This window comes from Anopheles nili, chromosome 3 (genome assembly GCF_943737925.1).
Source record: "Anopheles nili chromosome 3, idAnoNiliSN_F5_01, whole genome shotgun sequence".
NCBI lineage: Eukaryota > Metazoa > Arthropoda > Insecta > Diptera > Culicidae > Anopheles > Anopheles nili.
In genome coordinates this window covers 59,606,505-59,632,151 of record NC_071292.1, presented here as the reverse complement: position 1 = coordinate 59,632,151, position 25,647 = coordinate 59,606,505, and the positions used below count along the sequence as shown (strand labels likewise).

The following is a 25,647-nucleotide window of genomic DNA, read 5'->3' as shown; positions in this document are numbered from 1 at the left end:
CACGGGGGTTTGCCCTCTGGCACTAGCGAGCTTGTAGTAGCGGCAAAACAAAAAAAAGAAGTGACTACCTCCGAACAGAAGCAAAAGCTCATCCAAATGAGAAGAGAAAAGGAACAGGGGGAAAAAAAACGCAATCATGCCCTTCTAGAGGGCCCCGGTGCTTTAAATAATAAACGAGATTTTCAATTGAAAATATTCTGACCAGAGCCACCAGAGAGCGGCACCACCAGACGCAGACGGATGGAATGATTAAGACAAGCTCACGGGTTTGTGTGTGTGTGTGGGTGTGTGTGTGCGTTCGCTCATACCAATGATGACAAAATTTAATTTCCCAAGACGTCCTGCCACCCGCGCTTCTGCTCTATTCCGCCCTTTTTGCTTCCGTTGGCCGGTTAAAGTCCCTTGGGAGGAGACTACTTTATTGATAACTTAATGATGGTGCACGGGCACACTTCATCAGCAGCAGTAGCAGCACCAGCTAGCAGCGGCGGCGGCGGCGTTGTAAGTCAATGAACAGCAAACAAGCCAAAAAGGAAAACCGAAATTCGAACGGCACGGGAAAAGTGTGTGTCCCCGTGCCGGCGCTCAGTGCCAGAGGGCCAGTTTTGCGCGCGGATGCGAACCTTAATTCCGATTGGAGGCAACTTTTCCGGCCACAGTTTGCTGGCGCAAACGCTGCCCGAATCCTCGCGGCTCGCTTATCGTAAGGGCCCGATAAATCGGTGGAGGTGGGAGTGTTTTTGACTTCAAAGAACGTCCCGGCCCAGCACCGTGAATGGTGAAATGTACTCGAATGCGAAATAAATTAATCCCCTCGGGGCGGGAACAAGTTGCCCGCAATCAGGCACGGTTTTGTCAGCCGCGCAACAGATTACACACACTCGCGCACACGGGCACAAACAGAGTAACATAAAAAAAACTCGCCGGAATGCCTACACATAACTCAAATGCCAAAAGAGCAATTTGCTTCTAAACACACATGCAGCAAATGGGAAATGGTTCTCTTTTTTGGGGCGGAATGTTTCTAAACGCTTGGCTACGAATTATCTCCCCCACACGCACACACACACACATACCCAGACAGGTCGCGGAATCAAAGGAAATTATTTTAATATTTCACAATCGTAGTAGGTTGGGTGGATGAGTTTTGCTTCCTTCCTGGAAATCCGATTAACATTTTCATTCCCCGCAGTAGGCTGTGATGCGAGGCGTCCTTGCACGATTCAAATGGGCAAACAGGCGCACCATCATCAGCAAGCACAACACAACAAACAACAACAAAAAAGAGGCAGAAAACATACAGAACAGAAAGAAAAAAAAATGATTGCGCACGGGAATTGCTTTGCGTTTCTCGTTTTGGTTTGCGAATGGTTGGCAAATTAATTCCCTCGTTCGCTTGAACGCCTGCACTAATCGTGAAAAATTGCTAAAACGCCCATGCTTGGCTCCCTTCTTCGTACGAAGGACCTCATTTACCGCTTCCCGGGAGCGATTCGGACACTACTCGCATCCCTTGCGGACGAGGGCAAATGCCGGAGTGTAAAGTTTCACGAAATCGCTTTCTTGCGCAAACTTTGCTCAATAAAATACCCAATCTAAGTTCCGATAAGAAAGTATATCCATTTTCATTGCCACCCGCCTGCACGACTCGCACGCTCATACGCGCGCGCGCGCACACTCACGCAAACAAGCGGTAGCAGAATGGAAGGGCTGAGATTTTGTGTCCATTTGGAGATTTTGGGGCGAGGTGTTGCGGGCACCCGGAACTTTCGCCCGTCGATGTTCGATGGCAAAAAAGGGGCCCCAATACCCGGCGTTCGGTGAGAGCAAAGAGCCGTGGCCGTAAAATTGCAATCATTATCATTTCGCCAAAGCATTATTCGAACCGTCGGGGAGCGTCTGGGGGAACGGAAGTAGTTTTACCATCGCTTTCCAACCTTCCACTAGCCGCTTTCGCTTGCGAGAAGCGCCGGAAAACAAATGCACCCATTCACGAGCCAGTGAAAGTTTTATTCCCCTTCCGGTGAAGCGATTCCGGTGAAGATGCCCGCGGCGTCCGGATACCCGGGAATGTGAACCCTTCCCGTCCCACCCCATTAGGTCAAAGGCATTCGTGGCCATTTTGTGTGGTGTTTGTGTTGGCACTGGTTTTTGCCTAATGAAAAGCCACCCCCAGCCAGCCGGGGTTGGAGAGCGAAACCTACACACGCCCGCTTCGTTTGATGGATCATTGTTTTTAAACAAAACTTTTGCGTGTGCGTCCCGGCGTTGGGGAAGGACCTGAAAGTAAAGAGGTGTGGGGGAAGAAGGCGTCTGTAAATTGATTCCAGCAATCAGTGCCCCCGCTCGGCCAGTAGATGAAACGCTCGTTAATGATGCGGTCTTAAGGAGTTGGTTTTATGGTCCAGCAGTGTGGGAGTGATCTAATGCATTCCCTGCTGCGGGAGGATTGGGACGAACTCACAACATTTGTATCGTTAATTTGTGTGTCTGCGGTTGCCCAAACGGGGGCAGTGATTGAACGTATAAGCAGGAATGCGTATTAGATGTGATTGCACACCTTCAGCAAGGACAATTGCTGGCTGTTTTTTTTTCTTTGCCGTCACAAAGTGTCATCCTCTTCCGGATTCTCGTCTAGAATAATAACACTCGTTTTTTTTTTACCCCCAAATGCACCGGCACGGCTCTCGAAAGGTCCTTCCAAGTCACTCGAGCGTCGAAGGAAACTTTACGAGCGTACAAACACCATCACCCACGCGAGGTGTGCAGCCAAGCCCTCTCCCCCTCATCGTATGCGCCAACGGGCCAATAAAATCACCAGTTTTATGTCCCACATTTTAAGGTTCATTTACATTTTACACAACACTACCGACGGTTCCGGCTGGTTTGTGCACAGCTTACGGGTTACCGTGCCGCGTGGGATGCACGTGCGGGCGCACCCGTTTGCCAAGAGCTTTTCCTCCCTTTTGGTTGCAAGACTGCAGCTTCCGAAGCGCATGCTGGGGGCTCGCCCCATCTAGCGAGTGTCCTAAATCTTTCGCCTTTTCCCTGTGGGGAGCTGGGCGAGTACGTGAAAACTGCGCACTGTTTTCACTGTTGTCCCTTTTGTCGCGATTGTCGTCGCTTGGGAAGCATATTTTTCCCGCTTGGTATGTAAGGAGCAAGCGAGGAGAATCGGGGGTCATCTCCGACAAAACGTGACAAACATTCCACCAAACAAACGTGCTGCTGGGCGACGGCGAGTTTCTTGGCCGAACGGGACGCGAAATATTTCATGTCATCTTTGCGAGTGTTGGTGGTTTGTGTGTGTGTGTGTGCTTTTTTTCTGTACTGTTGTAGATCGAACGCGGAAGCAGGACGTGCTGTTGTTAGAGCTTTTTGGGCACCAAAAGGACATGCCTTTTGTTTCAATCCTTTATCCCCGGAGTGGGGGGCAATTCGCTGCCATTTCGCCCAGTAATTGCACCCATGTGGATGCTGCCGGAAATGGGAACGAAAAACAAGGACAAAAAGGGGATAAAAAGCGAGAGTAAGAGAGAGAGAGAGAGAGAGAGAACAAGCAACCGCGTAATACTGAAGCAATACGCTTCCGTCAGCGAAGAATTGGTGAGCTAAGCGAGCACAATTCTCGCACACGTCTCCGGCCGCCTGGGAGCAAGATTTCCACCTGTGCGGAGTGTACTTTTTTTGTGTTTGCTTTTTTATTACCGGCACTTTTCCGGGCCCGTTCGCAGAACGTACCACAAACGCACACAGCCACACGGGCACATCCTTTGAGGGCTTCTCCCCACGCTGGTTAGTGCATGCTGTGAAATATTTCATTCGCACCTAACCATCGTAGCAAGCTATGACAGCCAAGCACCACGCGAACTTCTGTGGCTTCAACCGATAGTGTGGTGTGTGTGTGTGCGCGCGTTTGTGTGTGAAGGAGAGTCTGAAATGTGCATCAATTCTTCCGCTGGTTTATTGCATTTTCTCATTCGGCACCCCACGAGAGAGGGGTTCCGTTCTCCTACCGTCTCATGGAGCACGTGTGCGGTTCCATCAGCACTCCCCCACCAATCGACTGATTTTTCACCGCCACCCCATCCGACCCATCCCACCCCACCCCCAATGGCGCCCGTAATTCGCTTAGCAACATAGTTGTGCACTTAAACCGGATGCGAAGGAGTACAGAGCGTTTGGGAGAGAAAGAGAGAGAGAGAGATAGAGAATGAAACAGATAGAAGAGGAAAAAAATGCATTCCCTTTGCCTAAGCTATCTGCTACTCCGCTGCTTCACAATTCCATAGATCCTTTGACAACCACATTGCTACGAGTACGGGTGAAGAATCGCGGCACTGGCAGCCACTCGTGTGTGGGTGTGTGGGTGTGAGTCGTCTGCATCCTGCGCGAGAGGGTCCTCGATGGGGGCGACGAGTGCTTTTTATTATTGCTATTTTTCATTGCATTACTTCCCCGCATGCATACGGGCACGGGAGCGTTGCGAAACGGCAGGAAAAGGAATGGCCGTGGTTTTATCACCCGGAAGAAGGCGCCAGCGAAATGTAACGTGTGACCGCGCTGCTGCTGCTGCTGCTGCGGGGTACTGTGCCAAGGTGCAAAAAGGGCATTTTTCCTCCCACGTGCGGCTTTTTTTTTGTGTTTTTCCCCCCCCATGCAATGGCGGCGGAAGAGGATTCAGAATTTTTGCCGTCTTTTTTTTGCGGCATTTCGCAGTGGCGTATCCTTTTTCGTCGGCGGGTGTGAAGATATTTAGTAGCGCGCTTTGGCTCGTTGCCTTTTTTTGGTTCGTTCCGGAGCTGCTTTCGGCGCCATATGACTGAGGGCAAAAGTCGAAAATTGGAGCCAATTTGCGGCTAAAGGGCGTGCGCGGTTGCACATTTTTCTTGCACATCGCAAATTATCATAAAGCTACCGGAGCGCGAACAGCCACGTGCAAAAAAAGCTCACGCGTTTCGTATTATACGCCCGCGGAACTGGCCCAAGCCCCACCTTTTTGGCATTGTTTGTCGCCTTTTTTGGCGGGATAATGTGAAAAACTCCACTCATGATGAAGCGTTATTTGTGTGGATTTTGTTTTTGTTTTTTTTTTCGCGACCAGCGCTTTGCCACACTGTGGTTTCCCCGTGGTTTGACCGAAAGGGAATTTTGGGCATTAGCGGCGTCCCACTAATTGCAGCACGTGCAACAGGGCGCCTTTTTTCCGCGCCCCCTAATGAATGCTTACTTAGCGCTGTTTCGCGCTGCAACGGAGGCAGAAAAGTGCACCAGTTTGTGCGGTGTTAACCTGCACGAGCACCTTCCAAAAGCCCACTCACAAACATTGCCTGGCATGGGGCGTTTTCCATTCTTCGTTTGGCACGGTAACCGGCCAAATAAATTAGGCAAATGCAGTTTATTAACGCTTGCTCCGGTGGCGGTTTGCTTTATGCAGTTCGGACCGGCTCGAGTGAGAGCTACAGCTACGTAAAAAAAGGACAAAACAGATGATTGCTAAAAGTGCATCGCGCCCGGTAATTAATCACCGGTGTAATAACCGAACTTGCAAATAAACCACAATGAGCAGTGGGAAGCTAATCGTCGACGAGGGGCAGCGTGAAACATCAGGAAAGCAAAAGGCCACCTCGACGGGCCCTTGAATGGCCCCCAAAAAGCGTCCCCCGACTTCAGGGTTGACAAATTATCCGGCCAACCAACCGAGCGGGTCGTGCAACCCAGAATCTTCACCGTCATCATTTATCCTCCCGGTGGCCTAGTTACCGTGTTGTCGTTGTGTGCTTTATTTTGTTTTTGCTGCTGCTTCTTCTGCACGGTTCGGAAAAATAATTATTTTTACACCCCCACACCACACTTCGAAACGCAGCAACCGGGGCTCGTACCCGAACTCCACCCCGACCGTTTTTTTTTTGGTGCTTCATTACGAACCGCGAATTTCATTATTTTCTCCCTCCCAGAATCGTGGCGTCGGATGACGGTCACCGGACGGCACAAACCAAGCCCCAGATCCGGTGTAATCCGCTGAATGGGAGAATCGCGTTGCAAAACGGCGGGCCGAGAATGGAAACCGCATAACGCGGGCAGCTTTGCATAAGCAATTACAGCAACACCAGCGCTGGCCAAAGAGCAAAAGCGCTTGGGAAACGAACAATATCTGCCCATCGGGATAGCAGTGCACTTGGCCATTGATCAACCCTTGGGGGGGGGGGGAGGGGGTTGATGTTGGGTCCGTTTTTTCCGGATGCTCGAGTTCGAAAGCTCAACCCGCGTGGGGTTGTGCACTCGGCTGACTTTCGCGGGGCCATTTCTCATTTTCCACGCTGGCACTGTTTATGCGGCGATATTGAATTATTACACTTTAACAGCATTATTTTGTGGTTTTTCTTTTTCTTTTTGTTTTCCAGCGGCCTGCAGGCCGGTGGGGTGCATTTTATTGTCCTTTTTCGCTGCATCCCGGGGAAGGGCTCACGATGCATTCAGCCCGCGGGAAGCACCAGAGGGAACAAATAAACAAAAAAGAAAACGAGGAAAAACCCCGACCACCATGTGCGAGTAAATTTCCACCAGACCGAGGCCCGGTGTGTGTGTGTGTGGGTGGGTGGGCTTTGTTTTCCACCCGACCCGATCGGCTGCCAGTGCCGATCAATTAAAAGCAATATTTCGTTCAATAAATTTGGGATTATTGTCTCACACCGGTGTTTGAGGTGGATGGCGCGGCTTACAGAGAAGCCCTGCGTGGGTTTGAAAATCGGCACGCGGTTACGTCAAGTGGCGCTCCCATGTGGCCAGCAGAACGCGGGTCGTGCTGTTCGATGCAGTTATGCATGCGGAGGACGCCCGGTTTGCCGTTGGCAACCATAAATCACTGCTATATTGATTCTAATCACACGCCGGCCACACGCGGGATGGAGGATTTGCCTTCCGGGTGAACACGCCGCCATGGGAAACGTGACGGAGGCGGTACTTGAACCCTTGGATTAGCGGGTAATTACCGTCGAATGAAATATGAACGAATGAACGAATATGTCGAATGTGCATATTCGTTTGGGAACATCTTAAATCCATCCAACTCGTTGGATCCAACGTTGTGCAATGAAACTCACCGCCACTCGCTCTGGTAGTAGGTTCGAAACAAATGGTGCTTTATTTTCGCTTTCTCATGAGTAACAGGCGCACGAAGATCAGCTCTCAGCTCCCAATCAGACCATCCCTTAACCAAGGGTGGCCCGTAGCCGAGCGATCTGGGCGTCAAGCGCGGCCAGATTGAATTCGGGATCACGCGGCGGACTGGCCCGGATCTGCTCGAGCGACTTCAGCACATGATCCGGTACCGGTGGTTCCACCGGCAGATGAGCTCCTTGTGGCTGGAACCCGTACGTATCGGCGTTGTACGCCACACGGTACAGCACACCATCCGGACCGGTGTACGAGTACTCGCCAGCCGCATTCGCACCATCGTAGCTCGTTTGCTGGGCCGCGATACCATTGCTCGTTTCGTAGCGATAGTTGTACGCACCACTCGGGTCGTGGTTTTGCTCCTGCGCCAGGATGACGGCTTGCGACTCGGCTGTACCGAGCACTGGACCTCCAAGGCGCTTTTGAGGGGCCGCCAAGGTACCGCACACGACCAGCGCGGCCAAAGTGATCTGTAGGTTGTCGGTGTTTGAGAAGAAAAAAAAATGAGTGTGATTTTAGAACGAAATACACCTTTTCCCTCGCAATAGGGCACATCCAAACCCACCAGCTTGCGGAGCATCTTAACAGGTCACTTGTGTGGGGAACCGGAGCAAAAAAAAAGAACAAAAAAACAAGTATCACAGGATCGAACTGAACGAGAGGACGCACTGACGGTGACTGGTGCCGATTCGTGCACTTGTCGGTGACTTTTATACGGGCTTCGGTATCGGTGCACCGGTTTCCCAAATTATCCTCCGCACGTTCGCTCGATCCGGCACCCGGCGGCGGTTCTCGTGTGAAGCCCAGGTGAACCGACCCGGCCCTCGGTTGGCTTTCCATCGCCAGCATTGGAGGCTCCCCGATGCTGTGGTTCGCGAGCAACGCGCCCAGCGCGGGCGAAGGTGCAGATGATGAATTTCAGTCATCATCCGCGATCATCCGACCAGCCAGCACCATGGAAGGGGGGAGAGGGGGGGGGGTGAAAGGGGCAAGGACAAGGGAGGGAGAGACGAACTGATGCCAATAATGTTGCTGCACCTCGCCGACACCGATCCGATCGCGCACCAGCTTCGGTTTCGGTTTTGGACCGGCAGCGTAGCAAATTAGTCGATTAAATGTCACTCGCGTAAACACGCAATTTGCTCATGAGCTCGGATGTTTCTCTCTCTCTCTCACACACACACTCTTCCACCCACCGGTGGGGTGCATGCCTGGGAGGGTGTTCGACCGAAATTTCCGACCCATTGTGTGTGCAGTCGGCGGGATTATGACCCCACAGGGCGCAGGAAAAACCATCGAAAGGAAGCGGGGGGTCCGATTAGCGCAGAGAAGAGGGTGACACGCAGGTGATGCGACCACGCAACGAGTCCGGGGCCTAATTCGAGCGGTTGTGGGGTTTTTTTTCTTTTCGCGCACCATTACTTTCGCAACCTTCAGATATTAATCAAACGCCAGACCTTTGCGTGAAGCCCTCGGGTGTTTCGTCTTGTGCGTGGTTTTTCCTTTCTTCTTCTTCTTTTATTTTGGGAGGCCAATCTCTCATCACCGACGAAATGATGACCGAAGATGGCGCCCCAAAACATGGCGATCCGATCTGTCACTGAGCCGGCGGAGTCTCACCTTGGGGCGCACGCGCACACACACCGCAAGCCCTTATGCAGTAGTTGCAGTTTGATATTTTGGGTCGTTTTTTTCGTCTTCTACTTCTTCTTCCTCTTCTTCCTTGCGCTCTCTCACGGATTGACAGATTTGAAAAGCGAATTAACGAGGGTGGCAAAAAAGGGGTGACGCGATCACAGAAAAAACCCACCCTTCGCGGGAGATCTTTATTTTTCTCGGCAACGGCAAAGGGAGAAAGGTCAAGATTGGGGATCGTCTGTTCCCGCTGTTTTCTCTCTCTCTCTCTTCGTTGAACCGTTCAACAATGCGTCTGTTGCAAAACGAAACCACACGCATCTCTAGAAACGGCCACTGTCGTCTTCTTCGCGGCGGGTCTTCTCACAGCTGTCAAATGTGCGAGGAAATGTCAATCGCAGCAGGCCGTGAAGTGTCACATTCGAGCCTCCAGTGAAACATATCTATCTATCGCGCGGGAACTCTTTTTTTTTTTGTTCTCAAGCCTACCCGAACCCAAGTGGGATGTTGTTCCCCTTATAGGCCCATGGAGCCCCGTAATGAAGAGATACCGAACGCGCCGGCGGATGACTGCCGGCGTGTGCACACACTCATACCATACCACAAAGGTCGTCCGGCAAAAGGTGGATTCTCGGCGGGCAAATGTCAAAATCATGCGAGCTTCTGCGGAGGTCGTGGCGGCGCGCAGATACTGCGATAGACTCCACCGTGGCCGTTACAAATTGGTTTCGTCTCCGGCTGCGGCTCGGTGCTAAACACTTCTGTTTTTTTTCGCCCGCCGTTTTCCGTCACGGCGGTCGTGTGGAGCAGGCAAAAATTCATCCATCGTTTGCCGCATTAATTGTGCGGCCAGCCAGCGAAGGGACGGGCGTTTTGTGAGTTTTGCTTCCCTTTCTTTGCCACGGTACGGCTAGAATCCGGTTGTAAATGGCGCCGGCCACCCGCGGAATCGGTGCGCTAGGGCGAGCCCAGAAGTGCCCGAAGCATTTATTGAACTATCGAGAACGGAGGGATGGCTGAACCCGCCCCCACGCGCGGCAGCATCATCATCATCATCATCATCGTCAGCGGCACCGTCATTGGTCGAGTGGGCCAGACTGCATCGTGCTGCATATTTCACTTTCAATTAAGTGCACTATTAGTCGCTGCCCGAAGCTCCCCCACGTCATCTGTTACTGGTGGGTTTTTTTGCTAGTTTATTTATTTTTCTCCCTGCGCGGGATATTTTCTACTCCGAACCCATCTCTACCTGCTTTGCTGGAAATGTTGCAAATCAATATCGGCCCCCTCGGGTCCACCATCCTTTAGCCTTTAGTCACCCAGCTGCGGTTGGGGGCTAGCGCAAAAACAAGTTGATTTTGTATCGCCCTTTTCGGACTCGAACCATCGCACGGTGCCGGTGCAAATTCTCTCACGGACCATCTCAATCATCATCGAGCGGGCGCAAACCCCCCCCCACCCTTCCAGGGATGCCAGGGCCAAACCGTCTTTGTCGTGGGCCGTGGCGGTGGCCCTAACCGGCTTAATGGCGAACGGGCGAAGTGCAAATTGTGCAGCCCGATGATGATCCAATGGCATAGCGGTCGTTGGGTTTTGTGGAAGAGACTGGAGACGATGGAACAACAACAGAAAAAAAAAGAAACATGATTGGGTGTGGAAGCAAACACTCTTTGATTTAGGCGATGAATACCGGTGTTATTGTGTAATTTGTTGAACTTCTACCGTGAGTTTGTGCCCGCGAATGGGAGGGCGTTTTTGCGGCACAACATGTCGTAGGAGCAACAAATGCAGCACCTGGCAGCGTGAAACACGTCGAAGGCGGTGTGTTTGATTCGTCATTCTTTGCATTTTCGTCAAGGTTTGCATCCGTAACAGGGGGAGAGAATTTTCAAATGCGTTGATAAAAAGCGGCAGCAAAAAAACCCATTGAAAATAAAACTGATCGATAATAATGCTCAAAAGGTGCTTCCAAATAAATGTGGCATGTATTTGCGCCCAATTTCCACACGTATTTCCGGCCGCTTGCCGGGTAAATGGGTGTGATTTTATTTTATCCCGCCTGCCAAACAAATCCCAATAATCCCCCCGAAAATGGCTCGCCGTGTCCGTCCTGGTGAGAGCGCGCTGTGCATTAATCGCACCGATGCGATCGTATCGCTTTAATGCGAAACAGATGATCCCCCATCAGCTGGCCGTTAGCTGGAAGCTTAGGGGCCCCCATCAGTCAAACTCCCCCCAGTTGGCTGGGGGTTGCCTCGTTTTTCGGGCGGTGGTGGCGAAATGGGGAAATAAAATGAAAAAAAAAGAAATAGGAAACGGACAAAAAACGCGCCACGTGACATGCCTCGCAAAAACAATTCACTTACGCATCCCGAACACGTTTCGGTAATTTTTGCCTGATATTATTTATTACCGGGGCGGCTGTGAAGGGTGCATGGAAGACGAAAAACGAAGAACAAGAGGACTAGCCCACAGTTTGCCGGGGAAATTCTTCAACACACACACGCTGAGTGGTACGAAAGGAAATGGTCCTTTACGCTCTCGATCCTCAAACGCTGGCGGTGGGTAAAAAGACCGAACGTAGACCCCCATTTGGATACGGTTTCGCGCCTTTTCTTTCCCGGCGAAGAAAATGGGGAGCAAAGCAACCGAAAAAGAAGAATCACAAAATGGGGCCCCGAATGGAGGGAAAATGCGGGAAAACCCTGGGCACGCTTCACGGGCGTTTCACCTAAAAAAAGGGAAGCACAATCCTTCACGAACCCGGCAGCAAAGGAAACGACTCCCCGGTGCCTATGAAGAAAAAGAAAAACACACCAGCCCCGAAGAAAAAGGCGCGACAATTCCGTCGCAAGATTATGCGTATCCGTTTCCACTCCGTTCCGTTTCGTTCCATTCGGCTGCGTAAGTAGGTTGATTCCCGCCAGTGTGTGGGTGGGGCTGGAAAGGACGAGTCTGCGTCGGAATGCTGCCTTTCGAAGGGGCTTTCAGCGAGCTCTCCTTTCCGAGAATGGCACAAAATGGCGAACCGTGCGTGATGACGACGGTGATGATGAGGATGATGGGGACCCAATCAAACGAATTGGCTGGAAAATTCGATATATTCCCGAAGACGGTGAGAAAGAACGCCACCGCCGGAGCGATTAGCTGGCCACCGCTTCCCCGATTGAAGAAAGGGCGATTGTTTTCGTACTTTCGCAAAACCGGCCCTACATCCGGTGCCATTAATGCGGTGAATGCGAATTGCGTTTGTGGGAGAGTGACGATGATGGTATGATTAATTCGTGGGTGTCAAAAATAAAGAAAAAAATACTCAAAGTAAAATAGGCCATCGGGCATTCGGTGTGTATTTTGGCTCAAATCCCTAAGCCCCATTAGTGATCGGTTGGTGCCAGCGGACGTACGAGCATTCTGGTCGCTCGCAGTGACTCGAAATCTCCCCGGAACGTGTGCCATATGATGCCACCGTACGTTTGCTGCAAACCGGGAGTGTATACACCGTTCAGGTGGCTGAAAAGCGTCAGAAAGGATACCAGAAAAAAAGCGGTTCATCAGGGTCTCTATAGCCCCCAAGGCTTCTTGCTTCAAACCTTACCTGTCGTAGCACTGCAAAAACCACCACGCACCCTGGTAATGCTCTGGACACTCGTTCTGCCGGCGATCGTACGTAGCAAAATCGGATCCCTCGTGGATGGAGAGTGAATCTCCAGCCGTCCCTTGGTACCGACCAACCCCAAACAGTGCGTACTGCTCATGCTCATCACCGAGCACAAAGTCATCGTAATGTGCGTACGCGGTCACACCGCGAGTATCCTCCAGCTCGATCAGCAGCTCGTGGCGTGGTCTCGATTGCAGAATACGGTGAAGCTTCTCAAACCCGAGCCAAAACTCACCGCCAATGTCACCGAATCCTTCCCGATAATCCGCCCAATCCCGGTAGAAGTTAACCGATCCATCGTACCGTTGCTGGAACACGATCCAACCACCACCGAGGGCTCGGTTTCGAGCGTTACTGCTCGCCACCGTAAAGCTGGTGTCCTGCGCAGGCAATCGCCATGGGGAAAGTTGATCCGTGTGGGGGTGATTAGTTGGTGCGATCGTGTACACTCGCGCATCCAGTGCGATCTGCTGGAGGCTGTGTTCGAGGTGAGTGATCGCTTGTTCACCTGCTGCTAGGTGAGCTTGGAGCTGTTGAAACAGCTCCAGCTGGTCGTTAAACGTTTCCGTGAGCTGATGCGAGAGCTCGTAGCGCATGTTGGAGAGCTCCTGCTCGGGACACGTGCGTAGGAGATCTTCGCGAAGTAGCACGATTTCGGAACGCAACCGTTTCGAAAGCTTGACGTTAACTTCTTCTAGTTTGGTGTTGAGATGTTCCTCGACCTTCGCCCACAGGCTGTCGAAGGATCGATCGATGTGAATCATCAGGACGAGCGTTTCGAGGCTCTCGTGTTTTGCTAATGATTTTAGCCTCTGATCCGGGTCTTCGCTGCTGTCGTTGGCTGCAGCAACGCACAGTCCCATGGTCAAGAAAAGCAGCAAAACCTGTGCTGGAAACAGGAGCCGTACGCGTGAGGAATGCATTACGTCGAGTGGAGTGCAAACTGGCGCTCTGTGGCTTGAAAGGGGGGACTTATATTTGCGAGGTCACGTCAGCGGCGGTTTATATCAAACAAAACGGGCGCAATTAAATGGTGAATGATCGATATAAGCGTGCTTATCGGGCACGTGAGTAAACAATCGGCAAGATTGCGATCGGTGATCGGTAGACTTTAAAAGGCGTTTTAGGTTAGTCTGAATTCTTAGTTTGACCTAATGAAACGTTTTTAAATTCGTGGTTTAAAGAGGTTTTACGAGGCGCTTCATGTTGAAGACAAAATATATTAATATATAGGAAAAGGTGTCCCATTTGTGCCATTCGATTGAAATTAATTGCGCACTCAGCGGTCTACGTAGCGTGTAGTCTATTTTGAGTTATGCGAAACGCTTCAATTTCCGTACCTGTGAAAAATAGTAGCTACGCCAATCTCGCCTTCACCATACCCCAGCTACTAGCTACGTTTGATGCCGGAATTGATTGGCGAAATTTTGGCAAAAGCAAATTGTCACCTTCAGCAGCCAACCTCGAAGAACGGTGGCGTTGTTTTTGTCCTCCAGTGCCGGTGAACATTTTTCATCATCATTTCCGTGTGGCCTTTTTTTTTTCTTCGCGTCCCGCGCGTAAAGAAAAGGCTCCCTGCTCAATCATGCTTTATGAGTTATTGAAGTTCCCTTGGCTGGGCTTTGCATTTATTCGCCCCATCCGGGTCCGCTTCGCACCGGCCAGCCAGCCACGGGGACGGGGATTTGATTTATATCGCGTTTGATGTTGAAAAATTGGTTCGATGAACACGGGAAAAGAAACAGAGAGAGTTAGAGAGAAAGAGAGAGATGAGATGGGATGATGGGAAGAAGAAAAAAGGAAAGCTCATTTTCCCCATCCCCGGACCGGGTGTACTTCATCAAATGGCACTTAATTCCTTGTCGCTGTCGGTGCCGCTCGTGCCATCGAGGAAGAAGTTGTTTCATGCGTCGATTGGAAATTTTGCTACCGGCGAAGGGAGTTTGTTTGGTCACATTTTTTTTTTCAAATTAAATTTTATACAAAACTTTCCGACCGTGCCGCTCATTTCACTGACTGGCATGTGGCTTTAATATTAGGCGCTGTTTATCGGTCCCGTACCGCTTTTTCATCTCACCATCAAATGTTAAACGTTGAAACGGAGCGACTCCGAGCGCAAAAAAAAAACCCCAACCCCCTAAACACCCGTCTCCTCAATGGTTGGGGGCTCGATTTGAAAATATTGCTTTTCATTCTGCTACTTATTACACGAAGACCCGGCCCGGTTATATGTCGGGGCCTCATCGTCCTTTTCGAGTGGCTCATCGTGGGCGCTTGCACGACCGTCGCGTATCGGAAAAGACACAGCCACAGTGAAAGTTCAACAATGGAACAGCAGCGGGAACCGTCTCTTGCCTGCGCGTTCGCTTCCCTTCGGCTCGATGAACCGGAAAGGATGGAACCGTCGGGATAGAGTTTGAAGCTGGAAGTTGAGCTCAGTTCCGGGCTCACTGTGTGGCTGCCTCATGACGATGGGTGGACGAAAAGATTTCCCTACTCGGTAGCGGGAACCCCAAAAAAAAGGACACTTTCCAACGCTTCCCATATGGAGGTGGTGAAGCGAAACAGGAGACAAACAGCAAAAAAAAAAGAAAACAACCAGGAAATAAAAATAAGCACAGGAAGCATATGGTGTCACGCACCGCGTGGTGGTTTTAAAATAAAACCCCAAAAACTCACGCCCGATCCGCCCGATTTTGACGGTGCGTCGAAAGGTTTTATCGCTTTTGGTCAACTGTGTTTGCTGATTACGGTTTGATATGCCGATGCCGAAGCCGTGCTCGTGGAGCGATCTAGCGAGAGCTTTTTTTTCATTTCCGATGAAGTGGATAGCCTGCTGATAGCCTGCCACGCCAGAGGCCACCGACACTCGTTTCGTCCCTGTCGTGCCCTGGCTAAGCTGTTTCTATTCATTTCCTCATTTTAATGTATCGTGCATATGTGTTTGAAGTGGCCGGCTACCAACCAAGCTGGGTCCTTTGGTGGACGCGAGAAGGATCCAACGTCCCGGTGGCTCGGTTTAAAAACGACTCCCACAACCCCCAACGGTTGGCGGGAGTTTGTTCCACATCGTCTCCACATCGGTATGGTGTGTTCGCGCGGGCACGATAGCGCACGGTTGCAAGGAAAAATGATCTCCCGTCTGTGGCGCCCGAGTCGATGCTCATTTTCCTATCATTGTGCCCTTCTCCGGGGGTCGGAAAAGGCACCCAGGACGAGACGTGGTGACGTTTTTATGCAGCGCTCATTTTCCACCACCAGCAGGAAACTTCTTCTTCTGCCAGCGTTTGTGAGCTCTGGGCCTGGCTACCGTGGCGTAGAAAGCGAGAAGTGAAAGCACACGGTCCGTGCAGGAAGAAGAAGGCACCACCGGGAAGCGAGTGGGTGGTCGGGTGGGTGGCTAGCATTATTATGAATTATTGTATGCTCTATCATAATAGAAAATCATTTCATATGCAGTTTGCGTCCCTTTTCGCAACGGGGTCCGGTTTTGAAGCCGGCAGCACTCGGAGCCACCTCTACTTGGGGTCTGTGCCGGAACGTTTCATCTGCGTTCGCCTATCTTCACAGCCGGCCCGGTTGCAGATGGTCGAGGTTTGCGTGTTCAGGTTCAGCGTTCGAGCAGGGAAAAATGGAAGGCGGCAAAGCTGAAGACACACACAAAAAAAAAGCAAACGCACGAAGGAATCCTTTCCGTTGGCCAGAACGAATGAAGCGGTTTGATGAATTTCCTCATTTGCCGCCGTCCGTGGGGATATGCGGTCCGAAGATCGAAAAGGGACCCCATTTGTGAAATCCCGTCCCGCTCTTTAAGCGGCTGGGCTGTGCTCGTTTAGGAGCAAGGATTTCCTTTTTGTCTTCCTACTGTTTGCTTCCCAAGTGCGTATTTGAAAGAAATGCGCTTCGTTTCAAGACGCTTCAAGGCGGACCATTTTCGTTGCCTTCTCTCCTTTTGCTTGCTGCCACCAGCTTGATTTGATATTACGCTTCTCCGCCATATTGATCACGGCCACCACCCGGCGCATCGATTCCTGCTCATAACGCTATTGCGGAATTGAATTTCACTCCCCGGGAGCGTTTGCAGATGAGAGCCCGTGTGTGAGCTGAAGCTGATCGTAGCAACCATACGGTGGTACTCGCTGAAGCACGAAGCTGATCTCACCTTCGTTAACCCGTCCGAGCAGAAGCACCCTCCTTTTTCGAGCACAGTAGGCTTTGTTTTTTCTGTCGTTCGCGCTACCGGAGTAGCTTTGAAACTCGAAACCGAAACCATCCCTTATCGAAAGGGGGTAAAAGCTTACTTTGCCGGAGCAGGTTTCGGTGTGGGGGGGGGGGGGGTGATTTTGATTTGATTTATGCTCTAACGTGACGAGTTTCGTGTGTGTGTGTTTTTTTTGTGTTGCCCTTCTGCCCACGCCGCTTTTCCAGCCCCACCCCATTCGGGGCGGTAGATTCTGAAAATCAGAAACAGAAGCAAATAGACGAGCTTTGTCGAAAGAAAAACACACACGCACATCCTTTTTGATGGAGCACGTGGGCTGGTTGGTCGCTTCCCATCGATCGGGTGGACTGGGGGATCGTGGGTGGCGGGGCAATCATTATCATAACGGCCGCATAAACGATAGAGAGAGAGCGAGAGAGGAGACGCCCATTGCTGGGAAAATGTTCACGGACCCATTTCGAACTGGTGAATTATTCGTTGCTTTTTTTTTGCTGTTGTTGTTGTGATACCTTTAGCATCCCGGCACTGTCGAAAATAGACACCAGCCCTGAAAATGTTCGAAGAACCAACCAGCAGCGGCAGAAAATTATCAAACGAGTGCGTGGGCGGCGAGGATACCTTTTTTGTTGCTCCCCGGTTTCATGTTGATGTTTGCAACCTCCCAACCAGATGATGATGTACTTAATATTAATATCACATAACGAGAACCCACGCAAGGGAATTCATATATGCGTGTACCGAAACGGTGGTTATTTCGATACACCCCCTTTATAGGCGAAATGGCCGGGCCAGCGGTTTCCACAGCTCCACCAATAACTCTTTAAAATGCAACCCCAACCTAATTGCAAGATAAATTGTACCCTCCCCATGGGGGAGGGAGGACGAAAAATTCGTTTAAAATAAATCGCCCTTCAGGTTCACCCCTTTTGCTATCTCGAGAACGTGGGGTGAAGTTCGCCGGTTCGAAGGGGCTCGACAAACATTATCATCCGCTGCGCACAATCTGCCCGCCGAGCGCTATCGATAAAAGTCATTCCTCGTAGCCCCGGAGGTATGCCCCCGTGAAGGTATCATTTATGTGAACCATTTCACCCCGAAAAGCTCACGTGCCGGCATATTCAGCCCGACGTGTTTGGGGGCATTTTCTTCAGCCTTATGCCTGCTTTACCGGACCCCAATTTGGGTTCGTACGGTGGAATAGCTTTGGGACATTACGCGGGCTCCGGTTCCGGTTTCGCTCAGCCCTCTCGCTGGTGGTGGCGGGAAAATGTGCCCGAGATAACCGCGAACCGGTTCGATATGCCTTCGGGATTTGCAGCAGCATCCAGGTTCCGGGTTTCCCTAGCGCGCGCGCGTGTGTGTGTGTAAAGGTTCTCGTTTTCCTCGTCCTTTTTTTTGTGGTTCATTTCGCTCACTTCCTGCTAACGAACGCCATCAGCAGCACACATAGACACTCGCGCGTTCGCACTCGCGTCGCCAATGGCAACAGAGAAACCCGGCGCGGGCTGCTGCGATCGGAACGCCGTGCCCGTGCGATCCGTGCGATTCGAATGTAATTCATTTGTTAACATAAATTAGAGCGAAAATATTCCGACAGAAATAAATTATCCGTTTTTCGCCAGGAGAGTGCTGGTTCACCCGCTGAATCCCTTTTATTTTATTTCTCTGTTTTTTCCTCCCCCTCTCTCTCACACAACGTGCTTTTCTCTGCTCTGTCTGTCTGTCCACCGTATGCATCTCACACCCGGGGGTAGCAAAAGGGAAGCCACCGCGTGCTGGCGGAAGGATTTGGCAAATGTTTTGCATGCAGACCAAGCCACCGGGCGCCGGCTTTTGTCGAAACCATCCGTGGGGAGGAGGGTGGAGCAGGTGGAGAAGAGGGCTTATGCAAAAGTGCACGGGAAAACTAGTGCTTTTCGGCTGTTTCTGGGACATGATTCGCAGATTCGCACTCACTCGCAGCACGCAGAACGGGAAAAACCCGGAACGAATTGTGCCAAAGCGAGACGCCGCACGTCTGGCGCGACAAAAGCGTTGTCAGGTTTTTGCCACGACCCGGACACGCCTGTCCTGGGCAGACCCGCTCCAATGGGTGTGTTTGTGTGCGTATGTGTGCAGGAAATGTTCGGGAGGATTTTGCCTGAAAAACTATTATCATGCATATGCCACTTTGTGTGCGGTGTTTGTGTTATTCTGCTCAGCCTTCAACAGCTCGCCACCAGCATCGTCCTGGTCCTGGTCCCCCACTGGCCTTCCCTTCTTCCCTTCGCCAACGAACTCCCAGCGCCGAAAGGTCAACGAATGAAAAGCATTTTTATCATCCACCCACAGCATCCTTCACGCTGCTGGCTCGCCTCCAACCTTCGGCTTGAGTTTGGGCTGCAGTTGCATCATTTTAATTGTTGCCCACACCCACACCGTCACCCCCCCCCCCACACCCACCATTTCTGAGGGCTCAAACTTTACGGTCAACTTTGTGTGGGTGTGTGTGACGGGTACGTGCGAATTGGTACAAATTTTGCAACACGATTTTAATGCTTGCCAAATATCTGTTTTATTTGTTCGGGTGATCAACGATGCATAAACGGTTCACACCGCTTCCACGTGGTGTGGGTGGGATGCTATCCTTTTTTTCCACCTCGCTGTTTTTGCTTTAATTTCATTTTGGCAAAGCCCCGCGCGCCCTCTGTGCCACCAGTTTTTGTTTTAGATGGTGTGTTTGAGTAGTGTTGCGCGCGGCTTAAACGGCACAACAGCGGGATCGGGACTGGACGGATCCCGTGGACAGGGTAGTTTAAATTGGCTCCCGGCAGGATGTGCCTTTTTTTTTTTGTTTGACGGAGGAAATTTTTGCGCTCCCTACACCAACCGAACCGGAGAGTGCATAAAGTTTGTGCCGCTACCGTTTGACGACTGGTGAATGAGGAAAGAAAGCGGGGGTGATTTTCCACCCCGAAGCGCACCCCTTTGCGATGATGGGACGTTTTTCGACACAAGGCGTATTGAGCGAGCGCAGGTTGTTTAACTTTGCAAATTTTGAACCCAAATCCCGACCGACAACGGGTTGCATCCGATGTCAACGGTGGGCTTCGGGCTGGGGCACGATTAATGCACTGCGCCCGTGAAGCACACCAGCGAAAAACGGGTCGAATAAAGTTCCCAGCAAACCTCGACCATTACAAGCCCTATGGTGGTAGTTGCCTCGAAACACTCACACCGGATGCACGCTGGGGAGGAACACCGACTCGCCCATGGGGGAGACTTTTCGCCTTTCGGGAGCTCGCAAAACCACATTGCGAAACTCATTACCGCTTGGGTGGAGGGGAAAACATAAAAGCTAAAAACTCCCACCCGAACGCCCGGTTTCGACGAAACCTGTCCGCTTCCGGTGTGGCGGTTGGGCCTTGACTAACTTACAATTTAATTTCTCCTCTGCCATATTTCGGCATGCCGAACCCTTCCGATGCCACCGGTATCCTGAAGGCAGGACGCAAACACAAAGCTCCTCATGTTTTACAACCTGGTGCCACGAGCGAGGACGCAAGTTTTGCGTGTAGCTACCGTTTGGATGGGTGCTCGAGCGCGAACGGCATTAGTTTTTAGTTTTAGTTTATGAGCTGGCTGGCCAAGTGGGATTCTATTAGCCCCCTCCCCCAAAATTCAAGCACGTTACATTTAGAGTTCGTTTAATTGGGCGCAGGGCCACCGTTTTGGTCGCCAACTCGCAAAAAACCCCCCGGTTTACATCATCATTATTTAATGTGCCAGTTGTCGCCGTACGCCGAACGTGTGGTGGAACGATTTGCATGTTTTATGGGAATTTAGTTAGCTTGCCCCGTTAACCGCCACGTTATGTCCGGTCGAATTATTCTAATGGTTGGCTCCTTTTCTCTCTCTCTCTCTATTTCGTTTCAGGTAACGTCTTTGTTTCATTTCCTCAACATGGGTGCCTCGATGTCCGTGGCTGCGAAGAAGGGCTTTCATAATGGCGCCCACCGAAACCGAGCGCCAGCAGCACAAACAAACAAAACCGGCAAATATCCTGCGCACTGCCAGGGGTGGCATTGGCGCCATTTGGCGCGAGAAAAAATAATAAGCGGGAACCCAACATCGCAAGTATGGACAACGCGCAGCGTAACGCAAAATAGCGAGGGGGTGTGGGTGGCAAAAACACACCCCCCAAGCACCCACACATAGCCGAAGGACAAAACCCCATTGACCCGTGTTCCGTTCCGTGGGCTTTGATCTGTGTTTGCTGGCTCTTCCATGGGGGAAAGATCGGTGCCAGGGAGCTTGATATTGCTGTTCGAGAATGCTGAATGCCTTCGGCATCGATGAAAGAGAGAGAGAGAGAGAGAGAGAGAGAGAGAGAAAGCTGCTGGAATTTGCAAAACAATTCCTCCGAGCGGCAGCACACAAAAACCGGCATATTATGGTGCGCGGTTTGCGTTTGATTTTTTTGTTGTGCTCTCTCTCTCTCGCTCTCTCTGTCCATTTAAGGATTGCCTTTTATCTTGCCTGCTTCACTGCACCGACCGGTCATTACCGTTTACATTCATTATCGGCGTGTATCGATAATCAACTGTTTGGTGGGGAAGAGCCACAACGCACTCAACGACTCAAAGTGCGATTGATTCGGGAAATTAGGTCAATGGGAAATCGTGCTCTTTTCCTCAAAGGCTCGTTTTTTTTTCCTGGGGTGTCCTTTTCACTGCATCACTCCAAGAAGAACGCGAATAAGAAGCAGCACCATTCAAAGGCTGAAGAAAGCAGCCACCTTGGGTTGATTTCCATGATTTTCCTGCGCTAAAAGTCAATTTTCTGGCATAAAAGGAGAGCCATTTTGGCGCTCGTGTCACAGCCAGTCGCGAAAGTTCTGCTTCCGATCTCCACCCAAAAAGGGTATCCTTGAATTCTGCCATGTCTGTCTGGGGGTATTGTTTTCCCCCGGCGAATATTGACAGTGTATCGCGTTCCTCGTTCCCCATTGTGGGTGGGTTTTTTTTAAGGGCCGTGAAATACGCCGCTCCAAGCCCGCTTGGAGGGAGAATTGTTTAAAAAGTTGTAAATCAACTTCCGGCGTGCCGCGGTGCTCTCGTTTGTGATCTATTCCGGTGCTCTCTCCGTGTTGCTCGTTGGCCCGTTAATTGCTTACTGCTGCCGGCGGCCACCTTCCCGCCATTCCTTTGCACGTTTAAAGCTTCGTCCTTCGAGCAGGCGCAGGAGTGTCCGCGAGACAAATGAGCTCGGGAAAGTTCACCGATGCGTTCGATAATTATTTGGGTTGGGGTGGGCCCGTTTTGCTGGTTTCGGTTTGGTTTCTTTCATCCTGCTTCAGGCGGTTTATTAGCCTGAATGAAGGTCAAGGGGAATGAATCGAGCAGCGGCAGGGTTGGTGAAAAATATTGCACTTTCGGAAAAGTTTTGCCAAAGTGCGAGTTGCTTTAACTTCTCAGGGCCAGGAATGTTCGAACAGGAGTGGACCGGTTCGAGTGGAGAGTAAATAAGAACCTTTAAAAACTTGCTCCTCGCTGGATTGGATGGGCTTTTTATTTGGGGGTGGTGTAACGTTTCCGGAAGAGCATGCTTATATCGAACAAATATTGGCAATAAGAGAGAGAGAGAGAGAGAAAGCATGAAAGTGAGAGTGAGAGAAAGAGATATGTTAAAGTTCTTTGAAAAGCGTTGTAATAAACTTTCAACGTTACGTTACAACCGGGATTAAGGACCTTAAATGTATAAAATAAATTAATCCCACAAATGGTTGTGACCCAGACCAATAATCAAGGCTGGTTTTGATTATTTACACCCGCTTCCGTAAAAAAAAACACACACGCACACAAACATTGCGCTTTGGTGCATTGAATCGAAATAGATTGAAATAGATCCCCATAAAGTTCGGCTGCGTGTTCGAATGGCGTTCGAATAAAAAAAAAGAGCAGAAATAAAACCAGACCCGGATTCCAGCTCCTGCGGGAAATCCCCACTCGCGAATCCACCCTCTAATCCGCACCCCCTCCCACGGTCACGGTGAAATTATTACTTTTCAATTGCCAAATCGTAAACCGATCGTGGCCACAACGGGCCCGGAAGCTGGGAACGTCCGGGGAGAGTGTTATCCTTGCGCCAGTTGGCGTCTCCCCGGGAGGCAAGCACACCACCCGGCTGGTTAATAGAATGTGTGGATGTACGTGTGTGTGTGTGTGGGTGTGTGCCATCCCACACCCACAATGTGCTCCGTCTTTATGACAAATGTCCTACCGATGGGCGCCAAACGTGCACGTTGCCGTCACGTCGAGGGTTTGTACGTGGCCGGATTTTTGGCTCCTTTCTCCATCTGCTTGCTAAAGGGAGGGAGGGATCCGAGTGTCGGGTTCTGGAAGATAACAAGACCGCACTGATAAACCACCAAAAACCCCATATCGTCGTCATTACCGTCCCCGTTGCGTTGTGGCATCTTGGTGGCAGAACGGCAGAACCGGGGGTTCGGAAAGCGAGCCGGCCATTTTGCGTGGGTCATGAAAATTATGCTGCCTGACCTGGGTCGCCCCCGGGCGTTCAGCTATTTTTTTACTACCCACCCACATCCACCTCTCTCCCCCATCTCGCACCCGCACAGCAATCCATTCCGAGTGCACATAAAAGAGTGTACATATTTGTGTAATGGTTTGCCATCTTGTTGACATCATGCGCATGCCTTGGGAGATGAAAATGAAGAGCACAAGCACATGTGTGTGCGTGTGTGTATGGGGGGGGGGGGGTAGAAAGGGGAGGGGGGACTGCACTGCCCGGTTGGTTTTACACCCACTCACCCACGTCGGGTTATGGGTCCGGATGGGTTGTTTTTCTACGTACTTTCGTCGTTTACTGACGACGCACAGGCAAACAAACAAAGAAACACGACACACACACCATCGAGGGAGCGGGTTTGGTGGCCTGATGTTAGGAGGGGGGGGGAGAGAATCCTGCGCCTGTCCCCCTCGCTTGCGGCCCTCCACCCACGCGGTTAGGTCCCGGTGGAAAGCTAGACAAATGACCACGGCGGGATGGATGAAGGCGGCCCGTGAAACGACTACACGGACGCGAATCTCCCGGTAACCCGGCCGGACGAATCGATCACCTCCTCACCAACACCCACACGCACGGTCCAAAGGAGGCGTATAAGGACATCAAAACTTATAGCAGCTTTCCCCCCTGGGGGAGGGGGCCTGAGAGAGCAACCGCAAAAAAAGAAACGAAAAATGAGGGGGATTTTCTCGCCCCGTTAATATGATCCTGGCTCGCGTGGAGATTTTATTTCAGTTTTTGCTTCTCCCCAGCGTTATTTTTTTTTTTTTTGCTTTCTGTTTGGCTCCTCCAGCTGCTACCGCTCGGTGCGTCGTGTCATGTTGCACATAAACACATTTTTCGCACGCACACAAACTCTCCGCCGGTCGCAGCCGGTACGCGCGGCTTTTGCTGTGTCCTTCTTTTTTTGTTTGTTGCTTCCCCTTCTTTTTCCGTTCCTTTCTTGCGCTTCTGTTCTGTTCGGAGAAGCCCACCGCAAGCGCCAGTCGCGCGAAATCCAGTGCGAATCCACGTCTTTTCTCGGCCTCGCTCATCCCTCGGCTTTTTTTCCGGCCTTTCGTTTCCACGATGCTCGTGCTTACTTCGACGTAAATCGAATCACTTTCGTGCTTGATTTGGCCGCGTCATGTTTCCGAAATGCGTCGGTTTCCCAGGAGGGTGGCATGGGAAATGGCCCACCCCTTGCCCTGATGAGGATCATTTTACCTTTCACGTTGTCACCGCTCGTGACAGCAGCGCGGCCCTTGAACGCGGTCACTGATTATCATTTGATATCAGCTTCCGTCGCGACCGTCCGCGCGCGCTGGCCGTCTTAATGGGCGTTGGACTTAGGCTTCTTTCTGCTGGTGCTTCTTCTTCGTTCTACGAGACCAGATTTATGACGCCAGCATCGTGATTTGGGCGGCCATGGGACTGGCGATTTTTTTATGAGCGATATCCAGTCGTTTCCGCGGAAGCGGTACACACAATATTTACACCAGCACGTGTGTGTCCTCGCAGCCGATTGTTCGCTTTGCCTTCTTCTTAGTTACACGTGTCGGGGCGGTAATTCTCCTGACGTGTGGTGTTTGGAAAGGGTCCAAAAGGTGCTCAAAGTGTTCGAATTATGGCTTCCTGGTAGGTGCGTAACGCTTCCAAGAAGCGAAGGAAATTGATTTTCCCAAAATGGGACGCTTTTTGGAAAAGCGGCTTTTGGTCGTCGGTTGGCATACATTCGCGCTTAATCTCAGCTGACCTATATTTTTCAAGGAAATGAACGTTTTGTCGCCGGAACGCTACACTTTTCTGCATTTTGTAGTAGCTTGTAACGAGCCGAAAAGCGAGATGTTCTGCCACGAAACTTTATCGTGAAGCGTTTCGTTTCATATTTTACAACGTTTTCATGTTGAACGACTAAAAGGAATTCAAAACGGGATGACGAAAAAAAAACCCCCCTCAGCAATGAACCTCGCTCGCAAATGAGCACACAGAAGGACGCCGATCTCGAGGCTGCGAGCAGTTGCTAACCGTTCGGGATTAATGAACAGATTACAAGTGTTCCAGAACGGAACGCTGGGGCCACCCGACCATCTGCCTCGCGTTGGCTCGACTGGCGAATAGTGCCATCGAATGCAGCTCCATCATAAATTCAATTGCCAGACGAATTATCCGGCACGATCCGGGTACCGCGCGGTCGTACGATTGAATGGAAATTACGGAACAAGGATAATCTCGCTCCATGGCGTTTGTTTTTTTTCGTTCCTCTGTGAGTGTGTGCGTTTGTTCACTTACCTACGAAAGGGCTTACGGTTGCTCAAAGAGAAGAACGGGAAAAGCTGCTGACCGAACCGAATAATGGACCCCAAAAAGAAGCAGAAAAAAAAACGTGGCTTCACCCGCTTGAGGCAAG

The 25,647-nt window shown here is 51.1% G+C and overlaps 2 protein-coding genes across 2 annotated transcripts; both read right to left on the bottom strand.

The window, feature by feature from the left end:
- Window positions 1–7,157: 7,157 nt before the first annotated feature.
- On the bottom strand, window positions 7,158–7,756 carry LOC128724736 (endocuticle structural glycoprotein ABD-4-like). Its single transcript, XM_053818458.1, has 2 exons — window positions 7,742–7,756; window positions 7,158–7,646 (listed from the first exon to the last, which is right to left on the bottom strand). Exons 1-2 carry the CDS (start codon window positions 7,754–7,756, stop codon window positions 7,212–7,214), a joined length of 450 nt encoding a protein of 149 aa, XP_053674433.1. The 3' UTR covers window positions 7,158–7,211.
- Window positions 7,757–12,185: 4,429 nt separating this feature from the next.
- Window positions 12,186–13,332, bottom strand: LOC128724735 (fibrinogen C domain-containing protein 1-like). Its single transcript, XM_053818457.1, has 2 exons — window positions 12,407–13,332; window positions 12,186–12,321 (listed from the first exon to the last, which is right to left on the bottom strand). Exons 1-2 carry the CDS (start codon window positions 13,330–13,332, stop codon window positions 12,186–12,188), a joined length of 1,062 nt encoding a protein of 353 aa, XP_053674432.1.
- Between the last annotated feature and the right edge of the window lie 12,315 nt (window positions 13,333–25,647).

Excerpts from the sequence above, each read along its gene's own strand:
- LOC128724735 (XM_053818457.1), bottom strand. The coding sequence starts at position 13,332 with ATGGGACTGTGCGTTGCTGCAGCCAACGACAGCAGCGAAGACCCGGAT. Across the intron at positions 12,322-12,406 it reads TTTTTGCAGTGCTACGACAG|CCACCTGAACGGTGTATACA; the intron begins GTAAGGTTTGAA and ends GACGCTTTTCAG.